At 42.1% G+C, this 14,960-nt stretch overlaps 1 protein-coding gene across 1 annotated transcript; it reads left to right on the forward strand.

Annotated features, from left to right (window-relative positions):
* The first annotated feature begins 7,507 nt into the window (after positions 1 to 7,507).
* LOC130501791 (uncharacterized) lies at positions 7,508 to 12,076 on the forward strand. Its single transcript, XM_056996616.1, has 6 exons — positions 7,508 to 8,933; positions 9,207 to 9,461; positions 9,903 to 10,540; positions 10,670 to 11,441; positions 11,595 to 11,720; positions 11,778 to 12,076. Exons 1-6 carry the CDS (start codon positions 7,508 to 7,510, stop codon positions 12,074 to 12,076), a joined length of 3,516 nt encoding a protein of 1,171 aa, XP_056852596.1.
* Positions 12,077 to 14,960: the final 2,884 nt, after the last annotated feature.

Consider the following 14,960-nt stretch of genomic DNA (forward strand, 5'->3'; position numbering starts at 1 on the left):
GCATGTGAGGTCAAACCACTATTCTAAACACTAGGCTGAGATGCTTTACATGCTTTGCTTTGCTTTAACCAGCCTGTAAAGCAAAACCTTATCCACAAACGGTAACAAGGATGGCGCGCCTCTCTTCCTTTGGTTAGATCACTGTGCTTTCCTTCTTCCTCAACCCAAGTGTTCCATAGTTTCATTTTAACCTTCTCACACTTGCATTTACCTCTTTTACCATGCAGTAACTTTATTTTTACTGCATGGTAACTTTTCACAAGTTACTCTTCTTCTCTTCTCCTCTTTATTCTCATCACTCTCCTCATCTCTTCTCACCACATTTCAACATCAAGGTGATTAGTAAGCTAGCTGTGGCCTCGTTAAAAACCTTCCTCCGGAAAACCTCGTGGGACAAACAAGAGCAAGGAAAAGAGCACACACAAAGAGCTTGCCTAGCAGCTAGACTCTGTCCAAGAACCTTCTTAAGCAATGGGTCTTCTATGGTAATGATCATAAATGGTTGTGACTTTGGTCTGGTATGAATGGCCAAAGATCTTCTCTGGATGCTTGAGGACTCTCCTTTGGCTCCTCTCCTTCTCGGCATCTCCTAATGACTTCTTTAGTAATCTCCTCAGCTTGTTTAACCTGTCCAGAATCAGAAGCAAGTATCATGCTCTCATTAAATTATGTTGAAGTATCTTAGCTCTTTGTCTAGTGATAGCTCCCTTGAACACGGTTGTATGGACACTAATCTGGAATCATCTGGATAGAAAGTGGGATATCTTCTTGTTCACAACACCTATGAGATTTATTCAACTTCCTGGTTATTCCCTCCACTGATTACTGGTTCCAAATGAAGCTTCTTAGATCGTGGTTTCATCCTGGTTTGATAAGAATCATGAAGATAATGGCATATGTCCAAACAAGCTAATCAAGAATCATCTGGATAGAAGGTGGGATATCTTCTTGCTCACAACACTTATGAGATTTATTCAACTTCCTGGTTATTCTCCACTGATAGTGGTTCCAATAAAGCTTCTTAGAGCGTGGTTCATCCTAGTTTGATAAGAATCATGAAGATATTGCCATATGTCCGAACAAGCTAATCTGGAATAATCTGGATAGAAAGTGGGATATCTTCTCTACTCACAACTCCTATGAGATTTATCAACTTCCTGGTTATCTCCCACTGATTAGTGGTTCCGAATAAAGCTTCTTAGATCGTGGTTCATCCTGGTTTTATAAGAATCAAAGATAATGGCATATGTCCCGAACATGCTAATCTGGAATCATCTGGATAGAAAGGTGGGATATCTCTTGCTCACAACACTTATGAGATTTTTTCACTTCCTGGTTATTCTCCACTGATTAGTGGTTCCAAATAAAGCTTCTTAGATCGTGGTTCATCCTGGTTTGATAAGAATCATGAAGATAATGGCATATGTCCGAACAGGCTAATCTGGAATCATCTGGATAGAAAGTGGGATATCTTCTTGCTCACAAACTCCTATGAGATTTATTCAACTTCCTGGTTATTCTCCACTGATTAGTGGTTCCAAATAAAGCTTCTTAGATCGTGGTTCATCCTGGTTTGATAAGAATCATGAAGATAATGGCATATGTCCGAACAGGCTAATCTGGAATCATCTGGATAGAAAGTGGGATATCTTCTTGCTCACAACACTTATGAGATTTATTCAACTTCCTGGTTATTCTCCACTGATTAGTGGTTCCAAATAAAGCTTCTTAGATCGTGGTTCATCCTGGTTTGATAAGAATCATGAAGATATTCCATATGTCCGAACAGGCTAATCTGGAATCATCTGGATAGAAAGTGGGATATCTTCTTACTCACAAACTCCTATGAGATTTATTCAACTTCCTGGTTATTCTCCACTGATTAGTGGTTCCAAATAAAGCTTCTTAGATCGTGGTTCATCCTGGTTTGATAAGAATCATGAAGATAATGGCATATGTCCGAACAGGCTAATCTGGAATCATCTGGATAGAAAGTGGGATATCTTCTTACTCACAACACTTATGAGATTTATTCAACTTCCTGGTTATTCTCCACTGATTAGTGGTTCCAAATAAAGCTTCTTAGATCGTGGTTCATCCTGGTTTGATAAGAATCATGAAGATATTGCCATATGTCCGAACAGGCTAATCTGGAATCATCTGGATAGAAAGTGGGATATCTTCTTACTCACAACTCCTATGAGATTTATTCAACTTCCTGGTTATTCTCCACTGATTAGTGGTTCCAAATAAAGCTTCTTAGATCGTGGTTCATCCTGGTTTGATAAGAATCATGAAGATAATGGCATATGTCCGAACAGGCTAATCTGGAATCATCTGGATAGAAGGTGGGATATCTTCTTGCTCACAACTCTTATGAGATTTATTCAACTTCCTGGTTATTCTCCACTGATTAGTGGTTCCAAATAAAGCTTCTTAGATCGTGGTTCATCCTGGTTTGATAAGAATCATGAAGATAATGGCATATGTCCGAACAGGCTAATCTGGAATCATCTGGATAGAAAGTGGGATATCTTCTTACTCACAACTCCTATGAGATTTATTCAACTTCCTGGTTATTCTCCACTGATTAGTGGTTCCAATAAAGCTTCTTAGATCGTGGTTCATCCTGGTTTGATAAGAATCATGAAGATATTGCCATATGTCCGAACAGGCTAATCTGGAATCATCTGGATAGAAAGTGGGATATCTTCTTACTCACAACTCCTATGAGATTTATTCAACTTCCTGGTTATTCTCCACTGATTAGTGGTTCCAAATAAAGCTTCTTAGATCGTGGTTCATCCTGGTTTGATAAGAATCATGAAGATAATGGCATATGTCCGAACAGGCTAATCTGGAATCATCTGGATAGAAGGTGGGATATCTTCTTACTCACAACTCCTATGAGATTTATTCAACTTCCTGGTTATTCTCCACTGATTAGTGGTTCCAAATAAAGCTTCTTAGATCGTGGTTCATCCTGGTTTGATAAGAATCATGAAGATAATGGCATATGTCCGAACAGGCTAATCTGGAATCATCTGGATAGAAAGTGGGATATCTTCTTACTCACAACTCCTATGAGATTTATTCAACTTCCTGGTTATTCTCCACTGATTAGTGGTTCCAAATAAAGCTTCTTAGATCGTGGTTCATCCTGGTTTGATAAGAATCATGAAGATATTGCCATATGTCCGAACAGGCTAATCTGGAATCATCTGGATAGAAAGTGGGATATCTTCTTACTCACAACTCCTATGAGATTTATTCAACTTCCTGGTTATTCTCCACTGATTAGTGGTTCCAAATAAAGCTTCTTAGATCGTGGTTCATCCTGGTTTGATAAGAATCATGAAGATATTGCCATATGTCCGAACAGGCTAATCTGGAATCATCTGGATAGAAAGTGGGATATCTTCTTACTCACAACTCCTATGAGATTTATTCAACTTCCTGGTTATTCTCCACTGATTAGTGGTTCCAAATAAAGCTTCTTAGATCGTGGTTCATCCTGGTTTGATAAGAATCATGAAGATATTGCCATATGTCCGAACAGGCTAATCTGGAATCATCTGGATAGAAAGTGGGATATCTTCTTACTCACAACTCCTATGAGATTTATTCAACTTCCTGGTTATTCTCCACTGATTAGTGGTTCCAAATAAAGCTTCTTAGATCGTGGTTCATCCTGGTTTGATAAGAATCATGAAGATAATGGCATATGTCCGAACAGGCTAATCTGGAATCATCTGGATAGAAAGTGGGATATCTTTCTTGCTCACAACACTTATGAGATTTATTCAACTTCCTGGTTATTCTCCACTGATTAGTGGTTCCAAATAAAGCTTCTTAGATCGTGGTTCATCCTGGTTTGATAAGAATCATGAAGATATTGCCATATGTCCGAACAGGCTAATCTGGAATCATCTGGATAGAAAGTGGGATATCTTCTTACTCACAACTCCTATGAGATTTATTCAACTTCCTGGTTATTCTCCACTGATTAGTGGTTCCAAATAAAGCTTCTTAGATCGTGGTTCATCCTGGTTTGATAAGAATCATGAAGATAATGGCATATGTCCGAACAGGCTAATCTGGAATCATCTGGATAGAAAGTGGGATATCTTCTTACTCACAACTCCTATGAGATTTATTCAACTTCCTGGTTATTCTCCACTGATTAGTGGTTCCAAATAAAGCTTCTTAGATCGTGGTTCATCCTGGTTTGATAAGAATCATGAAGATATTGCCATATGTCCGAACAGGCTAATCTGGAATCATCTGGATAGAAAGTGGGATATCTTCTTACTCACAACTCCTATGAGATTTATTCAACTTCCTGGTTATTCTCCACTGATTAGTGGTTCCAAATAAAGCTTCTTAGATCGTGGTTCATCCTGGTTTGATAAGAATCATGAAGATATTGCCATATGTCCGAACAGGCTAATCTGGAATCATCTTGATCTCACACAACTCCTATGAGATTTATTCAACTTCCTGGTTATTCTCCACTGATTAGTGGTTCCAAATAAAGCTTCTTAGATCGTGGTTCATCCTGGTTTGATAAGAATCATGAAGATAATGGCATATGTCCGAACAGGCTAATCTGGAATCATCTGGATAGAAAGTGGGATATCTTCTTACTCACAACTCCTATGAGATTTATTCAACTTCCTGGTTATTCTCCACTGATTAGTGGTTCCAAATAAAGCTTCTTAGATCGTGGTTCATCCTGGTTTGATAAGAATCATGAAGATATTGCCATATGTCCGAACAGGCTAATCTGGAATCATCTGGATAGAAAGTGGGATATCTTCTTACTCACAACTCCTATGAGATTTATTCAACTTCCTGGTTATTCTCCACTGATTAGTGGTTCCAAATAAAGCTTCTTAGATCGTGGTTCATCCTGGTTTGATAAGAATCATGAAGATAATGGCATATGTCCGAACAGGCTAATCTGGAATCATCTGGATAGAAAGTGGGATATCTTCTTACTCACAACACTTATGAGATTTATTCAACTTCCTGGTTATTCTCCACTGATTAGTGGTTCCAAATAAAGCTTCTTAGATCGTGGTTCATCCTGGTTTGATAAGAATCATGAAGATAATGGCATATGTCCGAACAGGCTAATCTGGAATCATCTGGATAGAAAGTGGGATATCTTCTTACTCACAACTTTATGAGATTTATTCAACTTCCTGGTTATTCTCCACTGATTAGTGGTTCCAAATAAAGCTTCTTAGATCGTGGTTCATCCTGGTTTGATAAGAATCATGAAGATATTGCCATATGTCCGAACAGGCTAATCTGGAATCATCTGGATAGAAAGTGGGATATCTTCTTACTCACAACTCCTATGAGATTTATTCAACTTCCTGGTTATTCTCCACTGATTAGTGGTTCCAAATAAAGCTTCTTAGATCGTGGTTCATCCTGGTTTGATAAGAATCATGAAGATAATGGCATATGTCCGAACAGGCTAATCTGGAATCATCTGGATAGAAAGTGGGATATCTTCTTACTCACAACTCCTATGAGATTTATTCAACTTCCTGGTTATTCTCCACTGATTAGTGGTTCCAAATAAAGCTTCTTAGATCGTGGTTCATCCTGGTTTGATAAGAATCATGAAGATATTGCCATATGTCCGAACAGGCTAATCTGGAATCATCTGGATAGAAAGTGGGATATCTTCTTACTCACAACTCCTATGAGATTTATTCAACTTCCTGGTTATTCTCCACTGATTAGTGGTTCCAAATAAAGCTTCTTAGATCGTGGTTCATCCTGGTTTGATAAGAATCATGAAGATATTGCCATATGTCCGAACAGGCTAATCTGGAATCATCTGGATAGAAAGTGGGATATCTTCTTACTCACAACTCCTATGAGATTTATTCAACTTCCTGGTTATTCTCCACTGATTAGTGGTTCCAAATAAAGCTTCTTAGATCGTGGTTCATCCTGGTTTGATAAGAATCATGAAGATAATGGCATATGTCCGAACAGGCTAATCTGGAATCATCTGGATAGAAGGTGGGATATCTTCTTGCTCACAACTCCTATGAGATTTATTCAACTTCCTGGTTATTCTCCACTGATTAGTGGTTCCAAATAAAGCTTCTTAGATCGTGGTTCATCCTGGTTTGATAAGAATCATGAAGATAATGGCATATGTCCGAACAGGCTAATCTGGAATCATCTGGATAGAAAGTGGGATATCTTCTTACTCACAACTCCTATGAGATTTATTCAACTTCCTGGTTATTCTCCACTGATTAGTGGTTCCCAATAAAGCTTCTTATATCGTGGTTCATCCTGGTTTGATAAGAATCATGAAGATATTGCCATATGTCCGAACAGGCTAATCTGGAATCATCTGGATAGAAAGTGGGATATCTTCTTACTCACAACTTGATGTGATCTTGACAAGCAATGGAACTAAAGATATGGAACAGCTTGAACCAGAGCTTAAGGAAGTTGAAGAAAGAACCATGGAGCAGCTTGAACCTGAGGAAACAAATGGCAAGGACTTAGAAGTACCAGTTGGTCCAATGACTAGATCCAAGCAAGCCAGATTCAATCAAGCTTTCCATAAACTCTTATACACTATCCAGGGCAGTCTAGAGTGTGCTTATCCAACTACTCTGGTTGTGATTCAAGCCATCTAAGACATTCATCAAGAGAGGTGTTGTGACTTGCACTCTTTTCCTTGGTTTGGTTTTGTCCCATTGGGTTTTCCAAACAAGGTTTTTAATGAGGCTTGGACACAACACTTATACGATAGCCTCTTGATGAAACCATGCCATTTATCTTATTTTCTAGTCTATTTTCGGATTTAAAACTTGGTCTTTATTTATGTTTTCAAGGGAGCCTTTGTTTTAAGTACTTTGTATGTTTCCAAGAAGCTGTGCATGTACAGACTTCTTGCCTATATATTATGGACGAAAATCATGAATAAAATCATCAAACACTTTCTATTAAAAATTCTCTCTGAATCTTGTTTGATCAAAGCTTGTCTAAGTGCTACTCGGATCCTTGATCCTTACCTTGCAAGCAAACCTTTGATAGTCCAAGAGTCATTCCGCAACTCTTTGAAGTATCACTCAATCCACATCTTGTTTCATCATCACAATCCGCTGGAGAGTAGTCAGGGACGTGATCCTCACACCTAGGATCATATCAAGTGGTATCAGAGCAGATCTCCATCAAAAGGTTGTGTTTTTCCAGTTCTGCAACTTTTAGACTTTTCATATTCTGTTCTCAGATCTGTTCTAAAGTCTAGATCTTGTTAGAATCATGTTTGTTAATGTCAGATCTGTCTAGAACAAGTGTTGAACTTGCTAAATAATCTGATTAAAAATTCGAAATTGTTAAGAAAAAGAATTAGGGTTCTTCATAAAAGTTTTTGAATCTGTCTCAGTTTCTGTGTTTTCTGTTATTTTCTGTTTCTATGATCTCTTTTACTGGTTTTGTGCTTTAAAATTCAACAGGAACCATGGGAGACGAGGACACTAGGAATAATGGAATGAATCCACTGTTACTTGATGCTTTGACTGCACGCATGACTACTTTGATGGATCAGAGACTAGAGCACTTCAGGGCTGAGGTTGTGCACTCAGATCGTGAGAGACCTAGAAGGACTTCAGATCGATCTGCTACAGAAAATTACTATAGCCATTCAAACCGATCCATTGGTACCAGAAGAAGGAGGCGTGACCAGGAAGAAAGGCCAAAAACCAGCGATCCTCTTGGTGGTTTGAAACTGAAAATTCCTGAGTTTAAAGGCACTGCTGATCCAGAAGAATACTTAGAGTGGGAAAAGAAGATTGAACTCGTGTTCAATTGCAGGGACTACACTGCAGAGTATAAAATGAAACTTGCCCCTACTGAGTTCAAGGAGTATGCTTTAAGTTGGTGGGATAACTTGGTTACAGCAAGAAGAAGAGCTGGAGATTTTCCTGTTGAAACCTGGAACCAGATGAAGGTAATCATGAGGAAGAGATTTGTACCGAGCCACTACCACAGAGAGTTGCACTTCAAGCTCCGAACACTGTCTCAAGGAAGTAGATCAGTTGAGGAATATTATAAGGAAATGGAAACCCTTATGCTGAGAGCTGATATACAAGAAGACAGAGAAGCAACAATGGCCAGATTCATGGGTGGTCTAAACAGAGACATCATGGACAGACTTGAAGTTCATCACTACATCGAGATGGAAGAGCTTCTGCACAAGGCGATTATGTTTGAACAGCAGTTGAAAAGAAGAAGTTACAAGTCTAGCTATGGAGCCAGCAAACCACACTACCAGAAGGACGAAAAGACCAGAGAATCCAGACCATTCTCCAAGCCTAAAGTGGAGGAACAAAGTGTTAAAGGAAAGGAAGTAGCCACTGCATCCAAATCCAGAGACATACAGTGCTACAAGTGTAAAGGATATGGACACTATGCCAGTAGCTGCTCCAACAAAAGGGTAATACTCATCAGAGAAAATGGTGACATTGAATCCGAGGAAGAGGTATCTGAGTCTGAAGAAGAAAGGGTGGAAATGCCAACTCGTGGAGAGTTACTTGTTACTAGAAGAACACTGAATCTTCAAGCCAAGACCGATGGAGATGAGCAGAGAGAGAATCTGTTTCACACTCGCTGTATGGTTCACGGAAAGGTTTGCAGCTTGGTTATAGATGGAGGAAGTTGTACCAATGTTGCAAGTGAAACCATGGTGGAGAAACTTGGTCTGAAAGTCATAAAAAGACCAACAACTTACAAGTTACAATGGCTTAATGACGAAGGAGAGCTAGAGGTAAAGCATCAAGTTAAGGTACCATTGTCTATTGGGAAGTATGAGGAAGAGATATTGTGTGATGTCTTACCAATGGATGCTGGACACATATTGCTTGGTAGACCTTGGCAATCCGACAGAAGAACACTTCATGATGGGTTCACAAACAGATACTCGTTTGAGTACAAAGGAAAGAAGACTGTTTTGGTTCCTTTGACACCGCAAGAAGTTCATCTAGATCAGATAGCCTTGAAGAAGAACAAAGCGACCTCAGAATCTAAGAAAAAGCAGCAGGCTAATATATTGCTTCAACCAAAGGGAAGTTCTTTACCTCACTTGCTGATTGTTTTTAAAGAATGTTTAAACATAACAAAGCCAGTGCAGGATCTTCCTAGCAAGATACAATTTCTTTTGCAGGAATTCAAAGATGTTTTTCCAGAAGAAGCTCCACAAGGACTGCCACCTATCAGAAGAATAGAGCATCAAATCGATTTTATTCCAGGGGCTTCTCTACCGAACAAGCCAGCCTATAGAACCAATCCTCTGGAGACCAAAGAGCTACAGCAACAAGTCACTGAGCTTATGGAGAAAGGTCATATTCGTGAGAGCATGAGCCCATGTGCAGTTCCAGTCTTACTTGTACCAAAAAAAGATGGTAGCTGGAGAATGTGTGTCGATTGCAGAGCCATCAACAATATCACTGTAAAGTATCGATATCCCATTCCTAGATTAGATGATATGCTTGATGAGTTGCATGGTTCTAGCATCTTTTCTAAGGTTGATTTGAAAAGTGGGTATCACCAAATTAGAATGAAAGAGGGTGATGAGTGGAAAACTGCTTTTAAAACGAAGCAGGGGCTATATGAATGGTTAGTGATGCCATTTGGGCTGACTAATGCGCCTAGTACTTTCATGAGATTAATGAACCATGTTCTTAGATCATTTATAGGTCATTTTTTTGTGGTTTACTTTGATGACATTTTGATCTACAGCAAGAACTTGGATGAGCATGTTGAGCATCTTAGAAAGGTTCTAGAAGTACTTAGGAAGGAATCCTTGTTTGCTAATTTAAAGAAATGTACTTTTGGAGCAGATAACCTTGTCTTTTTAGGTTTTGTTGTGAGTGCAGATGGAATCAAGGTTGATGAAGAAAAGATCAAAGCTATCAAGGAATGGCCAAGCCCAAAGACAGTTGGTGAAGTGAGAAGCTTCCATGGTCTAGCCGGATTCTACAGAAAATTTGTCAAGGATTTTAGTACTGTGGCTGCACCACTGACTGAAGTAATCAAGAAAAACGTTGGGTTCAAGTGGGAACAATTCCAAGAAGAAGCATTCCAAGCCTTGAAAGAGAAACTCACCAATTCACCAGTTCTTTCTCTCCCTGACTTTTCTAAAACATTTGAAATAGAATGTGATGCTTCTGGTATTGGTGTAGGTGCTGTGCTTATGCAGGAAAAGAAACCTATAGCTTTCTTTAGTGAAAAGCTTGGAGGGGCTACTCTGAACTATCCAACGTATGACAAAGAGCTCTATGCGCTTGTGAGGGCTTTGCAAACATGGCAACACTATCTCTGGCCTAAGGAGTTCGTCATCCACACTGATCATGAGTCTCTAAAGCATCTCAAGGGACAACAGAAACTGAACAAGAGACATGCTAGATGGATTGAATTCATTGAAACCTTTCCCTATGTGATCAAATACAAGAAAGGTAAGGAAAACATAGTTGCTGATGCACTATCTCGAAGGTATGTCCTCTTGAACACTCTTGAAACGAAATTACTTGGATTTGAGCACATCAAAACTTTATATGCCACTGATTCTGATTTTAAAGATATATATGCTTCTTGTGAGAAGTTTGGTCGTGGTAAATACTTCAAGAATGATGGTTTTCTCTTCTTTGAAAATAGACTATGTGTGCCTAACTCTTCTTTGAGAGATTTGTTTGTCAAGGAAGCTCACGCAGGTGGACTTGGAGGACATTTTGGCGTGGCTAAGACACTGAACGTAATGCAGGATCATTTCTATTGGCCACACATGAGGAGAGATGTAGAAAAAGCTTGTGAAAGGTGTGTCCCTTGCAAACAGGCTAAGTCCAAAGTCCAAAACCACGGTCTGTATACTCCTTTACCCATTCCTTTGCATCCATGGCATGACATTTCAATGGATTTTGTTGTTGGATTACCTAGGACTAAGACTGGAAAGGTTTCTGTATTTGTAGTCGTTGATAGGTTTTCTAAAATGGCTCATTTTATTCCATGTCATAAAACTGATGATGCTGTGAATGTTGCTAATATGTTCTTTAAAGAAATTGTTAGACTTCATGGAATGCCTAGGACAATTGTTTCTGACAGAGACACCAAGTTTCTTAGCTTCTTTTGGAAAACCTTGTGGTCTAAGTTAGGAACTAAGCTGTGTTTCTCTACTACTTGTCATCCACAGTCTGATGGACAAACTGAAGTTGTCAATAGAACTTTGTCTACCTTGTTGCGTGCATTGATTAAAAAAAACCTTAGGACTTGGGAAGAATGTTTGCTTCATGTAGAATTTGCTTATAATCATGCTAGGCATTCTGCATCTAAGTTCTCTCCATTTGAAATTGTCTATGGTTTCAATCCTTTATCACCTTTGGATCTAATGCCTTTACCTTTGAGTGAAAGAGTTAGTTTGGATGGACAAAAGAAAGCTGAACTTGTTAAGCAGATACATGAGAAGGCCCGGATCAATATAGAAAACAAGACCAAGCTGTACGCTAAGCAAGCTAACAAAGGAAGAAAAGAGATGATCTTTGAAGAAGGAGACTTAGTTTGGATACATCTGAGGAAGGAGAGATTTCCTAACGAAAGAAAATCCAAACTCATGCCTAGATTAGATGGTCTTTTCAAAGTCATCAGGAAGATCAACAACAATGCCTATCAACTCGATCTCCAAGGTAAGTATAACGTGAGCTCAAGCTTCAATGTTACTGACCTAGTTCCTTATCATGCAGATGAAACGGATTTGAGGTCAAATCCTTCTCAAGTGGGAGAGGATGATGTGATCTTGACAAGCAATGGAACTAAAGATAAGGAACAGCTTGAACCAGAGCTTAAGGAAGTTGAAGAAAGAACCATGGAGCAGCTTGAACCTGAGGAAACAAATGGCAAGGACTTAGAAGTACCAGTTGGTCCAATGACTAGATCCAAGCAAGCCAGATTCAATCAAGCTTTCCATAAACTCTTATACACTATCCAGGGCAGTCTAGAGTGTGCTTATCCAACTACTCTGGTTGTGATTCAAGCCATCTAAGACATTCATCAAGAGAGGTGTTGTGACTTGCACTCTTTTCCTTGGTTTGGTTTTGTCCCATTGGGTTTCCAAACAAGGTTTTAATGAGGCTTGGACACAACACTTATACGATAGTGTGGGAACCGAAATTCGCACTGTCGATTTTAGTTAAGTTAATCGAAGGAAAACTAAGTAAACCTAGTTTCCCTGAAGGCTCGGATTCTCTGCGATAACCAAACGAAATTGATAGAATAAAGCAACGTAGCGGAAAAATTGCACTAAGGCGTTTTATTGAATAGATGGTACAATATTCTTCCGAAAAAGGGAAGTAGAGAAACGCTGAAGCGAAAAACGACGGAAATAAAGGAGACAAAACGTTCTAAGCTTTGCTCCGCTAGTCTAACTCCTAAGTCCTAAGCTAGCAGGAATTCTCTAAGACCCTAAGTTTCGGATTTGCTCTCTCTCTGAGATTTTTTGCTCTCTGCCTTTTTCCTCTCCCAAAGCTCCTTTATATACTCCTCCTTATGACGGTCTAACCTTCTTCTGGGCCGCAGGGCGGGCTTCTTTCCATTTTCGTCGGCCTCCATGCTTTTCGGGAAACTTGACATTTTATCCTTCCGGCAATTTAACATTTATCTTGTTATGTAAAGATAAACGTAAATCGTCGTATCTATCTTAGATAATCGGAAACGGACTGTCCGATCGTGTTTGGTCCCTTTCGGGCCGTTTCCAGGACTTCCGTGGTTTTCTACGATCTCTCCGGAAGTTCTTCATTCGTTCGTAGAGTTGAGACGAGTGGTGTCTTAAGATAACCATCGCTGTTTCGTACGAAGAATTTAAGATCTTCCTTCCTGTCGATACCTTACGAGTTTCCGAAGTTTTCCCGACGGTCCTAGATTGGAGTAAGAACCGGAGTTTCGTATGCGGAATCTCAATGATTCGTCCTGCGAGGACTTGGGAAAGACTCGAAATACAGACTTCCGATGGCCGGGGACTGGGATTCGCGTACGAAAGATCGTCATCCGAAGACCCGAGCCAGCACGGGGCTAGCCGCCCGGCGACCACGGCCAGCACGGGCGGTAGCCGCCGGCGGCCACGGCCAACGCGGGGCTAGCCGCCCGGCGGCCACGGCCAGCACGGGCGCTAGCCGCCGGCGGCCACGGCCAGCACGGGGCTAGCCGCCCGGCGGCCACGGCCAGCACGGGCGCTAGCCGCCGGCGGCCACGGCCAACGCGGGGCTAGCCGCCCGGCGGCCACGGCCAGCACGGGCGCTAGCCGCCGGCGGCCACGGCCAGCACGGGGCTAGCCGCCCGGCGGCCACGGCCAGCACGGGCGCTAGCCGCCGGCGGCCACGGCCAGCACGGGGCTAGCCGCCCGGCGGCCACGGCCAGCACGGGGCTAGCCGCCCGGCGGCCACGGCCAGCACGGGCGCTAGCCGCCGGCGGCCACGGCCAGCACGGGGCTAGCCGCCCGGCGGCCACGGCCAGCACGGGCGCTAGCCGCCGGCGGCTACGGCCAGCACGGGGCTAGCCGCCCGGCGGCCACGGCCAAGGCCAGGGTCGACTGCTCGGCTCCTTCGGTTCACGGGTGTTCGTGTTCGTTTTTCGGAAGGTTTTTCGTATGACAAATAGACTTAGCCGTTGATTTCGAGATAACCGTTTTTGACCCCAACAGTTAGCCCCCCAGCATGCAAGATGCGGGAGCGATTTTGTGTGCGAAAGATTTGAAAATCGAAATTTTCGGCTAGGAATATTTTATTCCGAAAAACTCTACCACCTTTGATTTCTTATAAGTAGCACCTCATCTCCCTCTCATTTTTCACTCACTCCCCTTTTCTCAAATTTCAGAAAACATGGCTTTCTCTCCAAATGAAAAGAAGGATTCCGATGTTGAAATGAGTGAAGCTAACCAGGCCTCGCCGGCGCAGGATACTCCTGCTCTTACGCAGACGTTCGTCGAGGGGTTCAGTTCTTTTCAGGAAAAGATGGAGCGACGCCGTGCCGAGATGGAGTCTAGCGTGGCAGGTCCTAGTGCTACTTCCGTGGTTCCGACTCCCGGATCCGATGTCACTTTAACTCCGGATCCCTGCGGCCTTGGTTCTTGGACCCGATGTTACTCCAGTCCCGATCTCCACACTTCCAGCCTCTGGACCCGATGTCCCTTTGCTTGCTGGAGAAATTGTTGTTTCGGAGCAAGCACCCGATGTCCAGGCTCGTCCGGAGGGTTCTCCTTTGGCGCCGATAGTGGTTTCGGAGGATGCGGTGGAAGTCATGCCTCCTCCTCCAGAGAAAAAGAGGGAGATCGTCTTGGGACTTCCTGCATCCAACGCTGCTCCACCATCGAGGGGACGTTCAAGAGCTGGGGCTGTCGGATCAGCGAAGAGAAAAAGGTGTACTAGGAGTGAGGAAGGCGAGGTTTCGGCGAGACTATCGCAGCATCGCTCCAAGGTATTTCGTGAAAACCCTTTTTCCTTTGCTATCCCCTTGATTCTTACATTCTCTCGTGTGATCAGTTTGTGTCGTTGATCGACGGGATGCTTGGAGATTGCGGACTGGAGGTTACACGCTTGTCCAAGGAGTTGGATTCGTCGCGGGAAACTCTGAAGCGTACCGAGGCTGTGCTTCAATCGATTGAGAGCACTCATGCTGCCCAGACGTCGACGCTCGAAGCTAGGATCAGCGATCTCGAGCGTGATCTGGGAAAGACTGTGAGCTCGCTGCTCAAAGCGAAGGAGGAGAAGAAGAGCAAGTCTTCGGAAGTTCGACGTCTGAAGAGGCGGATTCAGCGCTTTGAGGAGGCGGGAACTTGCACTGCGGTGGAGCTTGCCGGCCCGTCATCCTCGGGTGCCCTTATCCCAGGCTCGGAAATTCCAGAGGTCCAGGATGCTGAAATTGTTGCGGACAAG

This window comes from Raphanus sativus, unplaced genomic scaffold, assembly GCF_000801105.2.
Source record: "Raphanus sativus cultivar WK10039 unplaced genomic scaffold, ASM80110v3 Scaffold0288, whole genome shotgun sequence".
Classification (NCBI taxonomy): domain Eukaryota; kingdom Viridiplantae; phylum Streptophyta; class Magnoliopsida; order Brassicales; family Brassicaceae; genus Raphanus; species Raphanus sativus.